We start from the raw sequence: 24,850 nt of genomic DNA, 5'->3' as shown, positions 1-24,850 counted from the left end.
AACAAAAGAAAGCAACAAAACAAAAAATCCCCAAAAAACGAAAACTTCACAATTCTTTGCTATTGGGAAAGCCAGATGACCAGGAAAAAAAGAGAAAACAAAACTGTTAATGAACATGGAAATGCCTGTATTACATACGAAAAATAATGCTTTGATATAAAACAGAAATACCTAACAGATGAGTGACAGAGATTTGAGGCTGCATCTGTGTAAGCAGTTCTTGCTTCAATCACCAGGAGTTCACCCTTGCAAAGTGTGCTCAACTTGCTACTTAACAACATCAACAGGGAAGACAAAAGGCTGGGAAAATATTTCTGTTCCAGTGGTGGAACAGCAAACAGCTGTTTCCCACAGGAACAGTTACTAACTAGATTCTGAGGAGTTATCAATCATTTCAGTTTAACGTCATTTCTGCACTTGAGTGTATTTTGGAATGCTGTTACTATTCCTCACAAATTGGATAAAGTACTGAAGTTCTGCAAACTAATTTCAATAAAAATATCCTACTACAAATTAAGTCTGCAGAAGAAAATATACAAAGAAATATTAACTTATTGAGGAACACTTGTTTTAGACAAACAGATTTTGGAACACAGCAAGGTTTAATACACTCTTTAAAAAGTTTCTGTTTTAGATTGACTTCTTTGCAATCTAGAAAATCAAACTCATGAAAGGCTCGACGCAATGCATTTGAAGCAAATGCTTCCAAAAGCTTTCAGTAATTTTTTTTTTCAATTTACAAAAATTGTGAAAATTCAATTAATTTATAAAAAAAAAGAAAAAAGCCTAATATACAAACTTGAAAAAAAAATTCATTTGTGAAGGAATGTAGCATAATTGCCCAGATCCATATCCATTCACTCCTCAGATACTGGTAGCTATTTCCTTTTTACACAGACCTCTACCTTTCAAAACAGAGAGATACATACGTGGCCAGTTAGCCCAAGCAGAAGAGTCATTCAACTTTCCCAAAACTTAAACTATCATAAATTACCATTTGGACAGTATTAGAAAGAAATTGAAGCATACAAGGAATAAACTATAGTTTCTTTTTATATCAAAATGTACTCTTGAAAATGTGTTTGGCACAGTGCTAAATCATATAGTTAATACTAAATATTGCAGGATACAATCAAACCCTGGAGTTAACTTGTGTTTACACCCTTAAGGGATAAAAATAAAAAGATACCAATTATTCAGAAGTCAGCCTATACAAACTGTATAAACAATATCTTATGTATTGTTTTGAAAACCACTGCTATAGTAAATTTTACATAAAAGACTGCAAAATAATATAAATGGATTTAAACAGATCTTTACAATAAGAAATTCAAATGGAAACAGACAAGTAACAAAGAGAAGTAAAAAAATTTATTGCAGTATTCATTCCACCAGATTTGCTGGGGATCCCTTTTCTTGTATTATTTCAGGGTGACCTAATACATCAAAATCTACATTTACAAAAAACTCCTCCTGCAGATAGGTCATAGATACTGCATGCTTTTTTTTTTTTTTTTCCTCTTTTTTCTTCAACAGAATAAATTATATATCCAGGAGATTCTGCCATTTTACAGCCTGGAAAAACAATGCTTCCCTGGAAACTGGGCTAAGCTAAAGAAAGCCATCCGCTGCTAGGTTAAACTCCAAGAACACTTTATTAAGAACATTAACAGACTAATTTCCAACATTCACTTGTTTATTTTTTTTTTAAACAGAAAGTTTTTTTTTCAAGATATAAACAATTTTTTGTTAAACTATAATACAGTGGGAGTAAAAATGAACTGAGAAGTTTCTGCTGCACAACAGCGAAGGAAGCTCCCACAAAAATGTTTACCAAACATTTCCTTCTTTTTTTCCTGTGTCCTGTGTCCATTCTTACTCTTCATTTAACTGATTTTTAATTTTTTTATTTTTTATTTTTTTGCCAGAAAGTTGATATTTCAAGTTTTTCTGTTATTTCAATTCACGTAAATTTGGCTGCATGTACAAATCATTAGCTTGAAGTTCCATCCTTGGCGGCATACAGCGATCGTAAAGTCTGAACAACTTTATTAGTCAGCTTATTAGCACTCGTTAGAGCAATTTTTTTGTAAATAATGTCTGACTCTTTAATAGTGTCTACCCAAGGCACCAGTTTGCGGCCATCACGGCGCTTAGCCTCAGTCCAGGAGCCACTGTAGGAGCCTGCCATCCACTGAACACTGAAGCCATTGCTGGTTTTCTGTACTACTCTTGCAATTTGTGGTCGATCTTTGTACTTTGGACAGCAAATAGCGATGACATCCATGACATCAACACTTTCATTCATCTGTGAAGCCAACTCCGTAGAGTCTGAATTTCGTTTTGACCTTCTCAATGACTAAAACATTGGGGGGAAAAAAGACCATGTGTTACACAAAAGAACTTTAGTGAAATTATTGCTTTTATTGCTTTTAATCCCTTGACGCCGGGAGTTGGGATTTCCCGGCACACATTCCATTGCCGGCAATGAGACGCACCGCGACCGCCAGCGCCAAGGGGTTAACATATCCTTGTAAAACCACATACTCTTAATTTGTACCCGTGTCTTTATCTCTTAATGATATATAAAATTATATATACACATGAATCATAAAGCTACATAAAAACTTGGCAACAATAAAAAGGATAACACACAGTACATTCCAAAGGAAAATTAATAACTTTTTATACTGGATAAATCTCATTTTCTAGTTGTTCTCTTTTTTTTTGTTTTGTTTTTTTATTGTCTTTTCTGTTAAACTTTCTACAAAAGTTGTATAAACGGTTAAGTAGAGAATCTCTATCTACAAAATGCTTTCTTTCATGTGGATTACATTACTTGGTGTACATTTAATATTATAGACTGACATTTATAAGCACATAAAAATCATTTTACGTAATACGCTGCGAAATACGTTGACTCCTCCTCCGCCTCACCCCTGAAGTGCCTCCTCCTCTATCCTCCCCATCACTTTCATCGTCCTCTGTCTCAGCTGCATTGTTTTTAGGGCTGCCTCCTCCAAGCAGCGAGGTAATTGCTTTGTTCCGAGCATTTGTGCTAGCTGACACCTCTCCATCTTCTTCTTCTTCATCAGGATCCAAATGTTCCATAAGGAGCTTGAACTAAAAGAGACCACACAGGTTACTCTACACTGTAACTTTTAAATTACATATTTATAAGATGCTACATTAAATAAAACCAAATGGAAACATAAGAATGCAGTAAAACAAAAGGCAGCTTCAAACTTGAACAGCTCCTGCGGTCTCCTCTACACACTTCTTTCTGTCCTCTCATTTCCTACTGGATATCTAAAGCTTTCTTCCCATGTTTCCACAATTTCCAAGTTTTCTCTAGTTAATATTTTATAGAACTGCCAAGAAGAAAAAGAAAAGATAAATGTGCTGGATCTATTCTATTTCACTCTGATGGAAGCCATCAGGGTCAAAAACAACAAATTACAAAGGAAAGGATATCAGAAATTAGAAAATACTTTGTAAAGATGAATATTGCTCAGTTAAAATTATTGTTTGTTGTGTTTAAATTTATTAGGAGACTTTGAAAAGTAATACAGCTAAGCATCCTGAAAAGAAGTTGTGTTATCATAATATTGCATATGATTACTAGGAAAACAACTTTTTGAAATTTGAAATGTTCATCAATCCAAGAGCATCTTCTTTCAAGTTTATATTGTGTTAACTAGGTTAGAAGAGTTTTAGATATCCTGCTGGGCAACTTTACTTACATCTAAGTACTGTTTTACTATACTCCTCTTCACTTCTTCAGTGATCTTGGAATTAGCCATATCACTCCGCAGAAAATCCAGAGTTTGTTTTGGATGAAAATGCACTCCTGTCTTCCTGTTTATCGCTTTATCATAAACTTTTGCAGACTCAGATGGAGAATATTTCTGAATTTTACTGTTTAATGAAAATAAGAGAAAAGCTTTTGCGGATGTTCCAAAAAATTTCAAAGGAAAGCTTTTAAAATCTTCAGCTTATGCAGATATATTTGCATCATTTCATATACAACAGACATTCTGATAAGAAATGCAGTCATTGCTTTTTCTAAGCTAACATTTCTGTTTCATTGCATTGACTTATTACACTTATGCGTTTTCCCTTACAGAAACCTGTTGATTACATTGAGTTACAATCAATTTTTAAAAAAATGTCCAAACTTAATCCTTACAAAAAAAAAAACAAACACTAGACTATCTAAGTATCCTTACCTATCAGAGAATCCACAAAGGTTCTTCAAATGCTGTTTCAGCATCAAAAGTAATAATATGCCTTGAGACACATTTGCAAATTCAATTAAAGGAGCTGAGTTTTCTGGTAAACATTTCATCACAGCATTTATATCATTTTCTTCATCAGAATCTGAATCAGAATCTACTCGTTTTCGTAACCTCCGAGGCTTAGAAGCTTCTTCTTCACTTTCGCTCTCACTGCCACTATTACTGTCACTCTCTGTCTCCTCATCTGATGAAGGCTTTCTTTCCTTTTTTTTGTCTTTCACCATAGACTGTGAAACAGAAAATTAATAGACAATCCATAATTAGGGTAAAGTAACACATTTCTAAAAAATTTTTCCAAAATCATCATTGGTTGAGATCAGCATGAATTCCCTGAACAACATTATTAATTCATAAATTCAAAGATTAAAATTACTTATGGTGAAAAGATACTCAACTGTTCCTTGGACTCCCCCTGAGAAAAGCTGATCTAAAGACCACATTTTTTGCAAGGTGGATACAATAGAAGTAAATGAAGCAACAAAGACTTCACAGCAGTTTTAAAAAGTAGTGTTAATAGTGCCAGAAAAATGTATTAGAAGGCAGGATACAATAAAACAAATATAAGGCAAGTTTTTTTCTGACACCTGGATATCATTTTTGTGCATTACATATACTTCCACATGTAGGTACAGAGAAGTCTCAGCTTTTTGTAATTCTTGCTTCTGTTAAAATTCTATCATATTAATTACACTGTTGATCAAAGAAACCCCAAGCAATAATACACAGTTCTACTAGAAATCAGTTCTGCTACTTGTAGAGCTACTGTTTCACACTTGCATTATTACTACACACCTACTCTGACTTTTCATAACACATAACTTGATGTCCCCATGGGTATCCTCACTGTGCTACAGTGGTGCTACACACTGGTGCTCCATCTGAAGAATGTACTCCAGACTCACAGATTAAAAAGCAGCTTTTGTAGGGTTGTACTCAAAACAATGTAGTTTCCAGGCATCAGCTGACTTAATGGTCAGATTGGAAATTCTTGAAATGGGCTTGCTTCCTAACAGCTCGGACCTAACAGCTTTAGAGCTGTCCAGGAAAATTAGCTTCTTAAGTATTTGAGAAATAGAAGTATTTTGCTTACAGTGTTGTATATTCAGTTACAACAGACGCCACAACCAGGGTTTTTATATGCCATCATATGCAATTACATTCTGCGTACTCTTTTCTTGTAGTAAACAGTGTAGTTTAAGTTTCTCAGATGAAATATATAAAAATAACATCATTTACTTGACAACAAAGCAAATTAAACAGCAAACATGGTTATTATTAAACAACCACAATAAATCAGCATTTTATAGTGATTCATATAACTTCTTATTTCTCAGAAATACTACAGAATTACATATATTTCATGTTAGTGTCTCAAAAATCATCATTCTTTTTTAATAACATAAGCAGCATTGTAAGGAAAGTTTTTAATTCGCATCTTCCAGATCCAGGCCAGAGCAGAAAGGGGTTGTTTATTTTTCATGTAATGATTATAAAGTAATGCTGCTTGCCCATATCATCATAATCATACTACACTCACTAAAAAACTGGTGAAATTATAGAAAAGTTTATGTTGTCAGTATGATAAATATATTAAGTTTAAAGGCACATACCTCTTTAAATGACTGTAGTAGGTTGCTACCAGAAACTGATAGTGTAATGTCTATATGATGCATTATAAACAGTGGCTCTTCCTGTGTTTGATAAGGAAAACAGGCTAGATTGTCTGCTATGTACAAGAGCATATTCACCTCTGTTTTCTGGAAAATAAATTGACAAATATAAATGTACATATAAATACACACACAAATACATACAAAATTAGACTCAAACACTTGCACGGTACTCCTAACAACCTTGAGCAAAAATAATGATCACAGATTTTATTTTAGATACTTCCCATTCCACTTTAAATAACATATATTAAGGTGAACATACTTTATTTCTAAACAATCCAAATTGGGATATGGAAAAATACAGAAGGATGCAAAATTAAGAAGCACATTCTGTTACACAGGTAAATGCCTCATATTACAGAGTAAAACAAAACATACTAGGGAAGTAAATTATCAATAATTATGTCATAGAAATACATTGTGAAAGGAGCATTTAATCTTGTAACGCTATATCAAATTTCTTTTTGGAAGGAAAGATGATGCTTACTGCAGTATCATCAAAGAGATTGAGTAAAGAAATTAGAAATGCTCGTCTGTGTTGACGGTTCCCTCGGATCATAGAGTATAGGTGTGAACACAATGCACTGGATGATTCATCGTGTCTAAAGCCTCTTACGGGATCCTTTGGACAGGTATTGATTGCCTGTTGTACCTGGTAAGACATCTTCATACCAGCCACTGCTTTCATCTGAAATGATAAAGTATTTATTTTATTTAAATAGCTTTCAAGGATAAAACTGAAACATGAAATAATATAAATCTTGCCACGGGAAATTTTAAACAAATGTCTATGAAAAGAAACCACTAGCATCTCTATTAAGAAATAGCTTACTTCCTTTTAAGCGACTGCTCATCTGAATTTTTCAGACATTCTATGTAATGATACTCTCGAGCTCCTGATCTGCTCTTGATTTGCTCCTGAGCTGCTAAACGGGTTATAACAGAATTTGTGTTGGAGGTCAAAATGTCTTGCAAAATGCCTTCACCACTTACCTATGTAAAACATTTACAGCTAATCTGCTTACCAACCGCAGCATGGTATTCCAGTTTAGGCTGCTTTCAAGAATACATTAATGTTCATACATCTGTAGAATAATTTACCAAATATGTATGCTTATGTAAACTGTGTTGAAACCAATACTGAGCCCATATTAGTGGAAATTAACCATCAGAAAATGAGATTTTTTTTTTGCACATATAATAGAATTTCTAGCTGATTTTGCTTATTTCATGGCTACTATATTTTCAGAACAAACTGAATCTTTAGGTAGGCTGCAGATCCAACTCTCCCCATAATCCCTTTTCTTCACTTCAACATGACTATCTCTTCTTGTATACAGTGTTTTATACCAGAACTACCTACAGAGCAAACACCATAGTTGGCCTTCACCTACTGCATTAAGTATATGTTTGGATACCATGAACAACACAGTGTTTCAGTCTCAGTAGAAATACAGGCAGATTTTGGATCTTCCATAAAGCAGTATACACGGCTGAATGAATGTTGAACCAAGTATGAAAACTTCTGCAATGAGGTAAAAGTTCTGCAACTCTGTTTCACATCTCAACCAGAACTATTGACACTATGCCACAAATCTACAAGTCCGCAGACTCAGACCTCAGATTTTTCCTTAGCAAGATCTCCCAGTTCTAAATATCTTCCTATGCTGCCTATGATCAGATTACTGTCAATAAAGTCTCAATGCTCTAAAAATTCGAATACAAACTACTCTAAGGACCTCTTCTTTGAGCAAGGTGTTCTGATCCTTAGTATATAACTACAGGTAAGTTACTGCTAAGCATAATGAAACAGCTATCCTTACCTTTTATAAAATAAATACTCTTATGTACTATCCAGTGTAGAAAATATTGTGAATTAGAAACTAAAAGAAATTTTAAATTGAAACTGATGCTTCATATGGTTATATTCTATTACATATTTCCTGTTTTTAGGAACAGAAATCTTCGAGCAGGAGAAAGAGATGGGATCTTCTTTACAATTGCTTATATTGATTGTTAGTTTATGTTCTTCTGCAGCTGTGGCACGTTCAAGCTAAACCATCAACAAACATTATGGTATAAAACTTTACATTAGAATTACTTACGTGAATGAAACCAGCATATTTTTTGTCTATTTCCACCAACTGCTGGTCAGCTTTGTTTCGCATAGAGGGCTCTGGATCTGTGCCCATAGCAATTAAGTATGGCACACACTTGAAAAACAAATGAAATGATTATTTGGTCATTATACTACCTCTTTCTCACTCTTTGTTCTTCCATTTACTGTTCTTGTATTCTGACTACTGTAGAAACTAGAATAGGAAGCTCTCTGCAACTTAACCTCCAGACCACTTTTTGCAAGCAAAGTACAATATACAAGAAAGACCAGCATTAAAAGTGATGGTATAAATTGTGCAAGGTTTCAGGTTGAGTTCCTATTCTTCTCAAACTCTAAAAAATGCCATTTAAAAAAACTCATATCTCTTCTGACTGAATATGCATGATGGCTGCAGCATTAAGAACAATATAAATAAAAATAATAGAAACAAAAACATTATGTAAGAATAATGGTGATTACAACTGAAGACAGTTTGGACAGTGGAGGATATGGATACTGATTGAGAGGCAAGCTGACACAGTTTTCAGTGCAAAAAATAAAAAGAAGAAAAAGACCTGGTATGCATCTGAAATTTTTAATAGAAAAGTAACATGATTCTGCGTCAGTCTGTACATGCTCTTTAGTCACTGGCTAGACAGCTTGATCCAAAGGAAGAAAAAAAAGAACATTTGGAATCTGGCTGGCTAACCAGCTAACACATATTTAAAGTACATTTTCTATAAAGCACCTTTTGCTGTAGTAAGAAATCACTGTAACACAGCTAGAAGAGGAACACTGGGAATTCACCTAGCAAGTGTAAAAACCTGTAACAATAACAACCCCATTCTCCCTGTCAGAAATGCCTACCATACCTGAACAGGATGGATGAGACCCTGGTTTAACGTCAGTGCAATGACATTTAGAGCAAAGTGGCGTACATTGGACTGGGTATGAAAGAAAGCCTCAAGGACCTGTTTGAGATACAGCTGCATGATGGAACTACTCATCCCTGAAGAAATATCACCCATTTCTTTTAGGTCTTCCTGTTTTGCTACTTTTTTCCCTGTAGAAAAGATAAAATAAACAGCACACTCACCACAGTATAACAACTTACTTTGCCATTAATTGACATGTAATTGATAATTAAGTTTTACTATGTACTCAAAACATTTCAGCTGTCTTAGAATGGGTTTTATGATCTCATGAATAACAGAACAGTTGGATGGAAAATACTCTTCAAGATTGATAGCTAGAGACGTGAACTTAATTAAATTTTTGTTCCTTAGTAAATGCTTTTCATTTTAAAAATTCCTTATTATTTTTCATTTTGTATCTACAGATTAACCTCAGATAAGATTTTGATGAAAAGTATTACTATCATCACTATAGCAATTACATATTTTGGATTGCTTCCAGGATTTATATATCTTGAAAGCTAATAATAAGCTACACTTCTCGATTTACCTATGGCACATAATGAAATCTGAAAATACCTCTAGGATACTTCATGGACAATGTTATTGATAAATAATAATTTCAAGTGATTCGGTTAACATATACATGATTGTATGCAAGAAAGTTAGATTTTACACAGATGAAATAATGATCACAGAAGAACTCAACACTTACAGTCTCTGTCTGCCTGCTGCATACGTGTGTCCTCCTCCTGCAAGTAGGTCTGGAGGTTTTTTAACACCTGGATTTTTAAGTTTACTGAACAGTTCTTATCTGAAAGAATGCTGTTGTACAGAGTCTTTACTTCCTGTTCAAACATTAAGCTTGGGTGTTGTATAAATGCAAATCCTAAGGGTGGAAAAATAGGACATATTCCATATTATTATAATATAGAAATTGTATTACTATTTTTTAAGTCTTGCTACAAAACAAAGGTGTGAAATACATGTCTTCCCATTCCTACAACAGTATTGCTTTTCTAGTCCAAACAGAATTGCTTTTTCACATGGTCATCGTCCAAAACCTATAAGGAGTTCTATCAGCTACAGCAATACACTTGCAATACACTTGATAAATACAGGATGCTGACCCGGGGCAGCTGCAGAAAGAAGAGTTATATGCATCCAGAAGCACATCCAATGTGGTGGCCTGCACCTAAAGGATTAGAAGTTCTCTAGAGAACAAGTGAAAAACATAACTAGAAGTAACTGGTTATAGAAAAACTGATAAAAATTACAAACACTTAAAAATAAAATCTTAAAAGAAAATAACATAGTGAACAGAGTAAAATAAAATTTATACCTCCTCCTGTCAGTCACATACCTAGAAAAGACTCTTGAAAACTCTCTGTAAGTGCTTCCAAAACTACAACTTTCGGAAGATGCACACTACAAAAGTGTTTTCAGACGCAGCTTTACCCTTCAGAAAGAATTGGCTACTCTTAGTTCGAGAAGTCTTTATTTAATAAAAACTTGAATATAAATTAGCAACTGTATGTACCATTATAGATTATGTGTGTAGATTTAGAAATGCTGCTGACAACTCTTCACTGTTCCATAAAAAACAGTAATAGGAATACTATGTCTCTATTTTAACTATGTTTAACTACTTTTTTTTTTTTTTTAAAGGCTCTTAAAGAAAAGTGGACATTAAGTGACTACAGGAAGCTAATACCCTCAATGACCAATGAGACAACATAAAAAACTGAATGGGAAAAAAGTGACAGCAAAAATGATAATAAAAAATTATGCAATGTATTAAAGTGGCTGTCATGAAGGGAAGACTGAGCTAGATTTTTAAAAATGGCTCTGTACACACAGTATAGATAATGGCTAAATGTAGGGCAAAACCTCAGTGTGACTGACCTCATTTCAATCTCAAAACAAGGAGAGTACAGAAGGCAGAGGATATTGAGGGGGAAAAGGGAAAAAAGAAGAAAAATAGTGATGACGGTCTCTGAAGTATCTAGTATAATTTTATTCTGTACAACTATATAGTAATGTTTATAAGTTAATCATGTCTGAGCAAGTTCAATCCATTTTTCAGGTTAATTTAAAATAAAAACAAAAACAAAAGCATGAGCATATGTATGTGTAACAGCCCATAATCCATTCCTTCCTTCAGTCACTCAAAGGAGTTTAAAAACACCAGTACTCTCAAAGAGATGCTTACATTCCATGTTCTGTAAGTGGGGAAGAAATCTTATTTGGTATAATAATTTCTCATAGAGGATGAAACATAAAACACCTGCTATGTTCATTCTGTTAATAGTGAGCCTTGGCCAAGTAAGACTGTACCTTTAGACAGTTGGAGGTATAGCTATATTTATTACCTACATTTTAAATCCTCAACCTGACTTGAAGGGACACTGGGAAAAGAACTACAATTACTCCTCAAAAGACTTACAGTTAAGCTGAATTCCTCAACTGGAGTGATACATACCAAAGCAAATGCTAAACCTGTTTACAACTACAACTGAAGCTATTCCAAAGCCATTGGCCCCACCTAGTTGTTTGAAAAGGTTTCTCACAGAATATCGCAACAAGAATAAGTCTTGGTTCTTAGAGTCATCTAAAAAGTGACCAAAACATCGGCATAAGGAGGCAAATTATTTTCCATACTGAAACTATAGTTCACAGCTAAATTATAGCAAGCTCACATGCATGAGAACAGAACTGCTCTGGAAACTAAGGCCTATCTGCCCAACAAGGTCCTCTCATAAGTATATAGTATATCGAGCAGAGGATGAATGTGATGCAGAACACTCAATGGCAGTTTAAATACTACTGCAAGTCACATATACCATACTACTGCCTTCAGACAAAGCACCTATTTAAAATTGAAATAAGACAAAATCCTAGGGCAGAAATCTATACTTAGGCTATAGCATTATCTCAATGACCAGTGAAATCTCACAGAATGTCTCCCATTTGGTATAAATTGCTGCAGTTCCCCTGACTCCTGCAGAAGACACAGCTATATTCAGAACGCTCAGGACATTCCCAGCACTTTTCCTAGTTATTCCTTAATCATGCCTTGAGGACTAAAAACCTAGAATTGGAGCGACAACATTTCTGCATGTGGGGGAAATAAATAACATCTCTACTACTTTAGAAATCCTCTGCTTCTTAAAACTTAGACACACATCAAGAAGTATTCTCTGTCAAAACCCTGCAGCAGACACATGCAGCTACCATCCCTTTGACAACATTTGCTTAGCAATTTGTCAAATAAACAGGCAGTGAAGTTTGATTCCCCTTTTACTACAGAAAAATTTGTGCTCCTGCAGAAGAATAAAAATTATTAGCATGTCTTACCCAGACCAATAATGGCTTTTGTCTGTACTTCTTCATCTGAATGCTTTGTAAAATACATCAGCAGTTCAAGTACTTTATCCTTAATGTTAACCTGAACAAATTAAAACAAAGAAATAACAGCTATTTGGAGATGAAACAGATGTTTTTAATCTCTCACAAAACCCATAAAAAACAAAAAGTGAAGGAGATACACAATATTAATGCACAGCCTTTACGCGGACTTACAAACCAAAAAATATTACTATATGCATTATGAAAAAAACATAGCTTTGAGCAGCAAGGAATGCTGTGCTTTCAAATAAAGGTAAAGCATTCAATATTCATAAGATTTGGAGAGTAAATATGAGTTACTTTTACCTTACTGTTGCCCTTAAAATCTTCATGGTCAAAATCAAAATGCCGACACAGTGCTCCAACAGTGAAAAGTGATCTAAGGAGTGCTGGTTTATTGGCAGTAAGTATTGTACTGTTGGGGTCTTCTTGGTGTTGACTTTTTAATTTTGAAAGTGCACCTACAGTAAAAGTTTTAATTACAATGTTTAAACATGGTGCATTCCTAAGACTTGTAACCAAAACTGAAAAAATAACGTTATGATTTTACTTACCATAGTATCTATTAAAACAGGCCCACACAAACTTGTAATTCTGGGTGACCTTGTTCACAACGGACCCAAGGCAGCTCACACAATGTTGAACAACCTAGGAGCAAGAAATAACAAATTAATCATGTAATTAGAATTTAAATTTGAAATTTTTACAGAATTATGTATAATGAAAACAAACACTCCAACAGTCAGTCTCCTAGACTGCTTCGAAAACCTGCCCAAACTCATAATCATTTAAACTATGTATATCAAACTGAAAGTAATGTCTCCTAATTTATTTTCATGGAAACTACAACGACACAAAGATAGAGCGAATTCTCAGCTACAAAATTATTTTTCAATGTAGTCACCACCATTAGCCAATTTGTGTAGATGAGCTGATCAAGACATTCTTCATTTCATGGTTTGACAACTGTACGTGGCCATCTGGAATGTGGCTTATCTTTCATGTTATTGTCATCACTGCGGAAAAGCAAATCCACCCCCTCACAGTGCCCACACTCACTGTTTGGTTTTCATAAACATTCAATGACTGCCATTTATTCTGCATAGAGGAATTCAGTGATTCATCTTCACTTTACACATACTTCCATGTCAGATGTGATTTTGTCAGACTGCCCCACTACTGGCATCTGTCACATGGCAACAAAATCTAACGGAATATTGGTGGAAGGTTTCAACCTCTACTGCCATTCCACCAACATCCACCTCTGACACTGTCAACCAACATAATAAAATAGAAGGCATTGCTTTCGGAGCAGACTTTGTATCTCCATCAAACCAATAAATTCTTTTTTGTCTGACATGTAAGCAACTTTATAATGAAGACAGACTTTCTTTAAATGAAAACTGTGAAACTGAATAAAAAACTGAGTATCAGCAATTTAAAGCTTACTGTCATGCCATATTTGATGATGAGTTTCATGAGGTCCTCCTCAATAGTGGCTAGGAAGGTCTCACTTGGGTGCTCCATTAGTGGCACTACAAGCTCTAAGATTTTTGCAACATTGCAGATCACCATGAAATCATTCTGAGTCTGAAACAACAGCATTCACAGAGTTAATTAACAGCATTTCTGGTTGTTAATTGTAAATTAAATTTTATTATATGCACTGACAGTCAAAAATTCCAACATTTGTAAAATATGACTGAGGCATTTAGCAAACATTTAGAAGGCTATTTAAATATTCTCAATCTGCTATCTGCTTATTTTGAAAGCTAGCTCCTGTTTTTATGGAACTTCTGGAAAAAAAATTTGTAGTAGCATAACTTTATTTTTCATTTGGGCTGTATGGAGGCTTAAAAACTTCTCAGTTTTTTGTCATGGTATTTAACTAATTGATTTTTCTTTTTCTTTTTTTTTTTTTTTTAAAGAGCTCTATAACAAGATTACAGAACACTTTCTGACACATATGCCAGGGAACAAAGCACTGGGTAACAAATGAAGTCACGCTACGTCCTCGAATGTAAAAATTACAATTAAAGTGATTAACAGCTTGAATAATCATGAGCATTATAACTGAGAAATCTGTGGAAAACACTGCATATATTAAATATATGTCCTGACAAAAATTGACTTTTTTGACAAATCAGGCATACTAATCATGATAACTGCCATACACAGTATCAAGACATTTAACATACTCTACAATTAATCTCAACTTCTAAAAGTAAAAAACTGATGAAATCCACTAAAGAGATGTTACAGCAAATAATCTCTTTTTAATCCTCTGTTTAATCAGAAGCAGCTTTAAAAGTTTGTAGATGTGCCTACAGAATACACCTGAGCTAAAAATGCTAAGATACACCTATAAGCTCATCTGATAACAAACTTGCCCTTTCATAGGCAGCTAACCTATGGTAATTGCAGTGCTGCCAGCCACTCAGCCATTCTCTTCTTTTAACCTCAGCAACATGATCTGCCCTGCTTCTTCTAGCAAATCAGTGATTTGTCAAAACCTTCACTGAGCCCATTGTGCAAATCAAAATGCCAGAAAGTTCCACAGTTTTTCAAAGCAGGTGGACCATTTTACTGGTCTGAGTGGTTCAGCATTATATCTGACATTGTTCTAAACTAAACTGTCTCATAAGGGAACACAAAAAAACAAGGCTGGATAGGTGGATGGTAGAGAATGGAGAGGTTAAGTGTTGAAAAGGACAGAGAAGGACAGTCTCCTTCTGCTATATTAGATACAGGTTAAGTCATTGTGCCACACAGAACCATATCCTCAGTCGCAATATTAATATGTTGAATCTTAACTAAAGACTCTGACTGTGAGACAATAATTTTAAGAAATTATTATATAACAGGTGAATAGCTGGGTTTCAGTCCTTAAAGAGGCAGAATAAGTTTCCATTTCATTTGACTGTAAAACTTAAAAGCTACAGAGATGATCAAAAAAACCTAACATCTTCAGCTCATGAAATAGAAATACTATTTTATTTCTCTTTTCCCATCTTCAATTCCAGCAAGTATTTAAAACAGCCATTAAATTCTTTGCTTATTATCTGGGGGAAAAAAAAACTAGGCTGCTATTCAAAGTTTCTCTACTTACACTACATTTAGTGGCCAGATATGGCTGCATGGTCATGGCATGCTTGACCATTAACTGGGGCCTGATTTTGCTGAATAAGAACAGAGTGGTTATACAAGCAACCAAGCGACCAGAATTCACTCCTTTGTTGTCAGAATCTGCAAAAATGAGAAATCATATGATATTAATTGATCTATTAGAAACATATGAACTAAATATCATAGGAGTAAATTTTTAAAAACATATCTTTCCATCTTTCAATGCAGAATATCCTTATATATTCTTCTTAGCTAAGAGCATTGGAAATGAGAACATAATTTATTAATACTTGCATATAATTACAAAGTAAGTGAAATAATAAGAACAGACATTATTACATTTTAATACTTAAAATACTACGTACAATACACTGTCTCAGCCAATGATTCCTGTTACAACTGTAGAACATATTAAGGCAAATAATATATATATTTTTGCTTTTAGTGACCTAAAACTTTTAACAAATATTTCTGAAGTAGTTCTGTTGTTCTAGTTATATAGAGAAAATTAGGGAAGCTTTATCACTATACAGTGCCTAAGGAGTTTACATGCAATAATTCACTACTGCTCATTTTTTAGTAGTAATTCTGTAAAAGTAACTTTTCATTACAGTAATTTTAACAATTACTGTTACAGTTTTATATAAAATTCAAAGCAGTTTAGATACTGAATTCTAAGAGACTTACCTGACAAAGACTCTTCATATTTAAGGATGTGCTCAACCAAATTGTCAACAAGTTGAGTACAAGCCTTCTTCACAGGTTTATATGAGGCATCCTCTTCTGACTTCAACAGCTATAGCAAATGAAACAAAAAATGATTTGACAGTGAGGATATATTCATTTATGTAGAATGCATACTGGTTTTATCATAGAATCACAGAATGGCTTGGATTGGAAGGGACTTCAAGACCATCAAGCTCCAATGCCTCTGCCACAGGCAGGGCACCCAAGCTTCAGATCTAATACTAGATCAGGCTGCTCAGGGAACCATAATTAGTACAAGTAATCAAGGATTTTGCATTGCTAAACAATTTCTTTATCTATTCCATAAAAGTTATGTGATGAATAAAATCTTAAATGAAGTAGGAAATCAATTCAAAATACAAGAAAAGTTAAAAAGAAAAAAAAGAAAAAAACACCCTACATCTGAAGGACATAAGAGAGTAATTCTGATGATGCTTGCACTGGGACAAAAGCTAATGTTAAGCTTCATGAAATTGTGAGGAAAACAATTAGCCACTTATATTGTCAACAGTAACTAGTAGAAGGTTAAACGTGTTTAAGAAAGAAAAAAAAGGGCAAAATGAAAAAGGAACATTTTTGACATAAAGCAAAAAACATGAAAATAAAATGAAACAGCTTGAGCCGTCTTTTGTATGACTGAGGGTATTGAAATTATGCCCCTGAAATCCTCTACTATTTAACAAAGCTTGATCCTTTACAATAGCCTTTATCCATCCAAGCTTTCAGCCAGTTTATTTGGCAACTACTTTCATGGCACTCCAGACTAAAGTGAAGTATTTTGAGACCTTTAGTTCCTCGAATCATGCTTTTATACTTGAAAATTAACCAAAGCATACACAAAGTAGATTAGAAAGATACCATGGCTGGCAGATCTAAACAAAGCATGCTCATTTCTCATAAAAATGAGTAAAATATGATGTAGAAGTAAGCAATACTCTAAATACTCACTGCTAACACTCAGTTGTAGCAAATATGTTAGATATGAAAATACACTTATATACAATTGAAAAAAAAAAAAATCAACATCACATCAAATACTCATTTCAGAATTAAGCTCCTTGCTGTGGACTTCACATTATGTTAGTCATTACTGAAGATAACATGAATTTAAAGAACAAAACAAAACAAAAAAACCCTAAAATTTCCCCAAATGAAAATCAGTACATAAATTATTCCTAAAACAGATCATACAGAAATACAGAAACTAGCATCAAAGAAAACTGTGGCAATAAAGCAAAAAAGCAAAACAAAGAAAGGTTGTGTTTAAAAAGCATCAACCGAATTTACTTTAAAGGATTGCTCCTGTAGTCTCCTTCCAATGTGTCTTAGTACCAAAAGAAACATTAATATTCTTATAACAATAGTCTCACACCTTAAAAATGTAATACTCACATTTTGAAGAAGCTGCTCAAACCAATCATACCCTGTATCCCTGCAAGCTGCCACCTAAAAGCAGTAATGAAAATAAACTAGTTAAAAGAGGAACCTGAAGAACTTCAATAACAGTATACACATATTTTACTATGCTATATAAAGTGTATGTGATGAGGTTTTGGTAGCGAGGGGGCCATAGAGGAAGCTACCAAAAGCAGAGCCCAGAAGCTGTGCTGCCATATCATAGGCAGCTCCAAGTGCTCCAAAAGGGATCTGCCATAGACAGGAACTGAAGCAATAAAATTATTGCACCTTATTTAAGGCAAAAACTGCTACACAGCAGTTGTTATAACTGAGAGAAAGGAGTGAGAAAATGTAGATAGAAGCAGCCCTTCAGGCGCTAAGTATAGAATTAGGGCAGGAGGTACTCCAGGCATGGAGCTGAATTTCTCTGCAGCCCAGGAGAGGCCCAAGGTCGAGCAGCCTCTCCCTCTGAAGCCCATGGGCAGCACAACACAGCAGATCTGCACATGCAGCCATGTAGGAGACCATGGTGCAGCAGTAGATGAGGCCTGAAAGAGGCTGCAGCCCAAGGAGAGCCCCCACAGGAGCAGTCCACGATAGGAGCTGCAGCCCATGGGGAGCAGCCCTTGGTGGGGCAGGTAGGCTGGGGAAGCCGTCATCTGTGGGGAACAGTGCTGAAGCACCGAGCTTCTGAAGGGTGAGCCCCATAATAGAGAACTGTGTTGGGATAGAGCTCTAGAGGTGCCACCTTGCAGGAAGTCCACAAGGATCAGTTCAGGGAGGATGGCATCCCATGGGAGGGATCTCACATGGAGAAGGGGCAGAGTGACTATGGAGAATTGGTAGAAAAGAAGAATTGGTAGAAAAGAAGAATTGGTAGAAAAGAAGAATGGGCTGCCATTCCCTGTTCTCTTGCTCCCTTCAAGGGGAGGATGCAGACGAAAGTGAAGGGGGGGGGGAAGCTGTTTTCAGTATGTTTTTAGTCCTTACTGCTCTGGTCTGCTAGGAACAAGCAATAAATTAATCTCTCTATGCTGAGTTTTTGCCCATGTTGAGCCATCTCCTTATCCTTACTGTTGAGCTCTCTTCAATTGTATTTTTCTCTTCCTCTTCCTTTGAGGTGGGGGAATGTGAAAATAGCTGTGGTAGATTTCAGCTCTCTGTCAGGGTGAAACTACCACATATGCACTGAGTGCAATGCTTTTGTATCTTTGGAGATTAGAAGCAATTTTTGAAAATAGTTCTTATAATTTAAGCAGTTTCAGAATATATTATTGGCCATTGCAAATTTTGGTTTTGTAGAACATCTTGTACAAATCAAAGTTTGACATATCAAAAATGAATATGTATACATATACATTTTTTTTTTTTAATAAACAAACCAATCCTTAACCCTCATCATGCATTAACATCATCATGTGAGTGCTCCAAAGTAGAATTATCAGGAGAACTCAGTTAAGATGAAGTAAAAACCACCTGACAAGTAAGTTAATTTCATATTTTTTTTGTTTCTAAAAGACTACAGATAATGCTTCTAAGATACAAAAAACGTAACCAAGCTTTGCATACAATTTAATTCAAATTTGTAAAACATACCACATCAGTGATGTTCAGTATTTTCCTAGTCATTGCTTCTTTGTCATGGTGTGGAGTTGGAGTAAACCACAGCTTCTGGAATGTCTCATTTACTAATTTCTAAGAGGAAAAAAAAAACAAGTCTATCTTGGTATGTAACTATTCTATCATATTAGGTTTGCTCATGACACATGCAATTTCATAAGAAAATATTCAAAATAAGTAAGACAATTGTAGCGTCTGAGGCAGACTCTTATCTCCTGGGAGTTACATTGGCTTCTAAACAAGTACAAGTACCAACTGATTGCTGGGAATTAATGCTAGAGAAACATTCTTTACATATGATTACAAATTTTCTTCATTCATTTGCATTCTTTGGGAAAATAACTGAACACAAGATTATGATTTCTACAGCAGAATTAGCGCAGTGAAAGATTACTTTGGAGTTTTTCAGAACAGTTGGATAAGGTGGAGTAGATAGACAACCCAAGTCAAATTTAGGAAGCAGTTCTCTTCCAATGTTTTTGATGGTGGAAAAGGTGGAATAGAATGGAAGTGAGATAAAATTATTCTTGCAATGCTTGTAAAATCTCTCCTGGTTCACAGAGGCATAAAAATATGTTGCACAGACACAGCCACACTTTTCTGAGGTTACTGAAAAGCTGCAGAGAGAATAAGGTCATCCTCCTTTTGTTGCAGAATCTTGGATTCAGCCTCCAGTACCTTGAATCCTACATCTTCATTAACAGTCTTTTCTGAACGCCACTCGACATTGAGTCTCAAGTGGTAAAAATACATGCCATGACTGTAAAGCTGAAGATTTCTAATCCTACTATAAGTTTGATACAAAACTATTACAAGTGTATTCTTAATTACCCAGTTATTTTGAAAATTGCGTTGCCGAGTTAAACAAAAACATCAGTGTCAAGTTTATGATTTATCATTTAATCTTAGTTTTCTGCCCTTCAGCATATACAATGCAGAGTAGAATGTGATCATATAAATAACATTTCAGGTCAAATAAGTGAATCATTAAATGTTCAGAATTAATGCAAGAGAAGCACGCATAAATACCTCAAAACAATTTATAAGCGAAACTTCCATATCTGGCATATTCCGATGTGAAGCAATTTAGTCCTAGAGATTATTTTCTTTGCAGAAAGGATTTTTATATGTCAATTTCACTTGTTAGTAACTATTAACAAACTAGTTACAAGTACTGGGTACAATATTTACAAACAAAGCAAACTTTAGAAAACAATGTTCATCTTGAGGATTATGCATTTACTCTACCTTAATGCCTTCTTCATCATTGACTCTCCGAATCATTTTCACACACATCTCTGTAATTTTGGGAAACGTTGGTTGTTCAATGCAGATATCCCGAAGTATCTTTATGACTCTCTTTCTGACACTGATACCAGTATCCTGTGAGGAGAAAAGCATTACTCTTGAAAACAAATCAGACAAATGAATTAATTTATGAGTTAAATTAACTAATATTTGAACATTAACTAATTAACTAATATTTGAACCTTAACTAATTTGGAAAATGTATAGAAAAAGCTAAAATATTTTAGAGGTACTTATGTGAAAGGTCAGCATAAATTTCTACCACATTATTTGCAACAATTCTAAAGGGCTGGCGGACCGCTCAGTTTGCTGAAATGCTTCCTCCACTTACACTCTGCTTTAAGAACTCATGATGTTGCAAACATGTAATTTCATTTCCATGGCTTGCAAGCTAGATACAGTGATGCTTTAACTATATTACTGGAATACACAAGATGTTCTTATGCTTATAAGCATAAAGTCCTTCACAAACATTTCATGCCGTAACTACAGCAAATGAGTTGTACTTGACTAAAAACTTGCCTGACATGGATAGTAAAAGCTAGTATTATCTCACAGTTAAATTAATATTCTATTTTGTCTGAACATCGATACAAAATAAAGCATAAACTTCAAAATGACACCTTTCAAAAAACGTAGTACAGAAAAATAAAGCAGTTTTTCTTCCTTTAAAAAAAAAATAATAATAGTAATTACAGATGTCAACTTTAGATTACTGTGTTGTAGATCTTCTTTTCACTATCACGAAATGGCTTGCAGTGATCCACATCTCAGACTTCAGAGATATGGAATAATTCCTAATTAAATTCAGCTTGTTCCTCTTCAGTGGAATCAAAAGGAACATAAATCCTGGTTCTGCTGCAACAGCTTTCTGCACATATTACATTTTCTGACGTAAAAAAGCCTCACCAGAAACAAGAATGCATTTCACAAGGTTGGAAGTACCAGGATGATGCTAGTCATTTAAAACAATAAAGTATAATTTACTTTTTGGGATCGTAATTCTAAATTATTAAACATACAAACTCTGCTGAAAACAAGTTTCCCAATGTCACTTAATCACGAATATCAAAAGTCAACATACCAATATTCTTTCAATCAGCATGTCATAATACTGCTCAGCAAGCTGAGGACGACAGAGCACAAATCGGCCAAGCAGTTCCACAGCTGCTTCCCGTACACTAGTGGAGTTATCCATTAACCGTCCATGAACACCCCGCTGCATATCCGGCTAAGAACAACAGATACGAGTAACACAAAATAAGAAATAAGGATTTCTTTTAAGCATGACAGATTTTATGCATATGTATAATGGATATTTCATTTTTACCCTGGCTAGAATACTGGGATCTACAGCAACAACCTCAGACAAACACTTCATGGCTTTTGTTCGAACAGCAATTGCATTTTCACCAAGTACACGCAGAATCTAACAAGAGAACAAAAATAGTTTAAGTTGCTTTAGGAAGGTAGTAAACAATGCTTAACACAGGCAAAAATGAAAAAGAATAACATGCAAACTAATTAATTAAAACAAGAATATCTGTCTACCAAAAATTGAATATATCTTCTCACAGGTGCATGTAAATGATGTTCCAAGGCATGGATTTATGCTAGGACCTGCTAAGACCAGTCCAAACAGGATTTATACAAGGGCAATATATTTATTCTACATCCCTTTACTTTGAACCGTACTTTTGCTGTTAACAAGCAGCTTTCACCATTTTCTTTAAAAACAGGAAAACTAGATTTGGACACTGTAACTGCAGTTGTCTCTGTATGCAAATCAATGTAACGTAGTGCAACCTAAGCCATCACTTAAGTTCAAATATGTCTTCATGACAGCATGTTATTCCTCTTCTCTCAAAAAAAGGAAAGAAATCACACTGGTCAAACAATTCCCAAAGTAATAATAACATGCCCATATGCAAATAAATGACCAAATTGGCTTATATTTTCAAATCATATTAAGGTACATTTCATGAGTCTGCATTACCAAATGAACATGCATCTGACAGAAACTTTTACACTTCCACTGTGTATATCTAATATAATGATTTTGTTGTATTCATACACAAAATAACATATGCTCAGTATGACTCTTTCAGCATGAAAGAAAAAGAAGCACTTACATCATCAGTACAGAATATGAAAGCATGTGGTCAAGGCATGATAACTACATGTACTCAACAATGAACAGGTATTACTGCACACTACTCTAAAATTGTTTGGCATCAGAAAGAAGCGATGTTTCAATGTACTAAGACTTCTGGCACAGTTTACCTGTGTTAAATAAATATCGAAGCTCTGGGCAAACGGCCTCATAGAGGCCAAGTAGCGAACAATCAAACATGCATCCTCATAGTCCACAGTATCAGAATAAATCCTGCAACAAATTCATTGTGATAATTAGGACATGCTTATTAAAAATAATAATTTAAAACATCAAATGCATAAGATTTATGCACATAAAAGTTAATAAAGAAATCAGCAGTACTGAAACATACTTTAATGTACTGAACTGAGATGGAGCAGTTTTAATGATGCTGCGAAGAAACTTCTTGCGACTTTCTGCTCTGTGCATGATTTGTCCTGTGGTCTCAACATCTTTTGCATGATGAGTTCCTTCAGATGAATCCTCATCCTTCTGAGATTTAATTGCCTTCTCTGTCTCCATAGTTGTATCCCGAAACCATTGAGCTATATAAAACTTCCGAGAAAACTGGATAGATAGAGAACACATAGAAACAAAAACAATAGATAGAGAAGAAGGAAATTAAAGATTCATAATAAGACTGAGTGAGTCAAATGCATCAACTCTACTTTGGAAAAGACAATCAACAATAGATGTCAGGGTAACAATTGAATTGAAGCACTAATATGCATGACTGAAAGTCATAAATCATTCAATAGATATTTTATTGAAATTATTTTTATACATACTCAACATCAGAAAACTGAAATTTACCACTAATGATGCATCGGTTTCAGTGTTCTCATCCAGATAATCCAATAAAGCCTTTTGTAGCTGTTGAATATCATCTTCTCCTCCTGAAGCCTGTCAGAAGAGAAAGTCAGCTATGAAACAGAGTATCACTCAGTGGTAATAATTACCTGACAATTTACACATCCATCAATAAAATATAGTGAGGTTCATTGTTTTGATAATTGCTAAACATTAGCAGCTTTTTAAGGAATTACCTGTAAACTGCATCCAAACTAAACCAAACTTTGTGAAGTCAAAGTCTAAAAGGGATTAAAAGCAGCATAGGACTGTTTTTAAAACAGATTGACTGATCCAATTAATTCTCATTTTGTGATCGCATGCTAAGACTCCATCTCAGTGAGAAAAAAAACTGAAATAATACAGAGTAGATTGACACGAGTTTTACACTTTAAAAACTCATTACCAACAATAAAATACAGAAATAGAACAGTGACACCTCAGGTGACAAGACATAAATGGCAAAAAGTCAAATAAAAAGAAATATGAAAACACAGATAATAATAAAAAAAACCCACCAAATTCCTGCAACAAGTCATATTCAGTATTGATAATAAAACTCTAAATAGATTAATTTCTTACACTTCTTTAGTTAGAAAACATTTTTCTTCTTCAGCAATAAATCTCACAACTTAAAGCATCTTAAATTCAGCATGAAAAGCAGAGATTGAGAATTTTGTCACAACTGCAACACATAATATAGCTTGCAAACATCAGCAAGTGGGAAAAGGCACAGTTACAAGTTCACAAGATCAAAGCATAAGGAAATAAGCTAATGAAAAGCATCAACAAGTGTTTAAATCAACTTGTCAAACTGACACATTTCAAAGAAAAGTATCTATTATTTAAAAACATCAAAATAGAATAGATTTTCCCAAAGATCTAATTATATAGCTGAAGAGTCCAAACCACAGTAAACAGTCATAAGCATTCATCAATCACTGTGGAATATCTTGAAAGACAGAGGGAGCTGTGTCTCTCTAGCTTGGAGAAGAGACTGAAGGGTGACCTCATTAATGGGGATGATTTGGGGGATGAGCTGCTGGAGAGGAGCTCTGCAGAGAGGGACCTGGGAGTCCCGATGGACGACAGGTTGGCCATGAGCCAGCAGTGTGCCCTCGTGGCCAAAAAGACCAATGGCATTCTGGGGTGCATTAAAAAAAGCATGTCCAGCAGGTCGAGGGAGGTGATCCTCCCCCTCTACTCTGCCCTGGTAAGGCCTCATCTGGAGTACTGTGTCCAGTTCTGGGCTCCCC

The 24,850-nt window shown here is 34.7% G+C and overlaps 1 protein-coding gene across 1 annotated transcript in view; it reads right to left on the bottom strand.

The window, feature by feature from the left end:
- Nucleotides 1–1,349: 1,349 nt before the first annotated feature.
- The window catches only part of NIPBL (NIPBL cohesin loading factor), a 185,663-nt gene continuing 162,162 nt past the window's right edge, over nucleotides 1,350–24,850 (bottom strand). The window contains exons 27-49 of the mRNA XM_010725357.3: nucleotides 23,559–23,648; nucleotides 23,098–23,312; nucleotides 22,874–22,976; nucleotides 21,921–22,019; nucleotides 21,675–21,821; nucleotides 20,531–20,665; nucleotides 19,259–19,357; nucleotides 17,657–17,710; nucleotides 16,205–16,313; nucleotides 15,501–15,637; nucleotides 13,841–13,981; nucleotides 12,946–13,039; nucleotides 12,698–12,852; nucleotides 12,341–12,431; nucleotides 9,699–9,872; nucleotides 8,942–9,132; nucleotides 8,077–8,184; nucleotides 6,459–6,659; nucleotides 5,909–6,055; nucleotides 4,230–4,525; nucleotides 3,744–3,918; nucleotides 2,938–3,123; nucleotides 1,350–2,359 (exon numbers count right to left, since the gene is read on the bottom strand). Of these exons, the coding sequence (XP_010723659.2) occupies nucleotides 1,994–2,359; nucleotides 2,938–3,123; nucleotides 3,744–3,918; nucleotides 4,230–4,525; nucleotides 5,909–6,055; nucleotides 6,459–6,659; nucleotides 8,077–8,184; nucleotides 8,942–9,132; nucleotides 9,699–9,872; nucleotides 12,341–12,431; nucleotides 12,698–12,852; nucleotides 12,946–13,039; nucleotides 13,841–13,981; nucleotides 15,501–15,637; nucleotides 16,205–16,313; nucleotides 17,657–17,710; nucleotides 19,259–19,357; nucleotides 20,531–20,665; nucleotides 21,675–21,821; nucleotides 21,921–22,019; nucleotides 22,874–22,976; nucleotides 23,098–23,312; nucleotides 23,559–23,648 (3,513 nt within the window). The 3' untranslated portion in view covers nucleotides 1,350–1,993. The remainder of the gene's footprint in view (nucleotides 2,360–2,937; nucleotides 3,124–3,743; nucleotides 3,919–4,229; nucleotides 4,526–5,908; nucleotides 6,056–6,458; nucleotides 6,660–8,076; nucleotides 8,185–8,941; nucleotides 9,133–9,698; nucleotides 9,873–12,340; nucleotides 12,432–12,697; nucleotides 12,853–12,945; nucleotides 13,040–13,840; nucleotides 13,982–15,500; nucleotides 15,638–16,204; nucleotides 16,314–17,656; nucleotides 17,711–19,258; nucleotides 19,358–20,530; nucleotides 20,666–21,674; nucleotides 21,822–21,920; nucleotides 22,020–22,873; nucleotides 22,977–23,097; nucleotides 23,313–23,558; nucleotides 23,649–24,850) is intronic.

The sequence above is a fragment of the Meleagris gallopavo genome, chromosome Z (genome assembly GCF_000146605.3).
Source record: "Meleagris gallopavo isolate NT-WF06-2002-E0010 breed Aviagen turkey brand Nicholas breeding stock chromosome Z, Turkey_5.1, whole genome shotgun sequence".
Lineage (NCBI taxonomy): Eukaryota > Metazoa > Chordata > Aves > Galliformes > Phasianidae > Meleagris > Meleagris gallopavo.
Note: the sequence above shows the minus strand (reverse complement) of the source record. Positions and strands in the feature narration are given on the sequence as shown.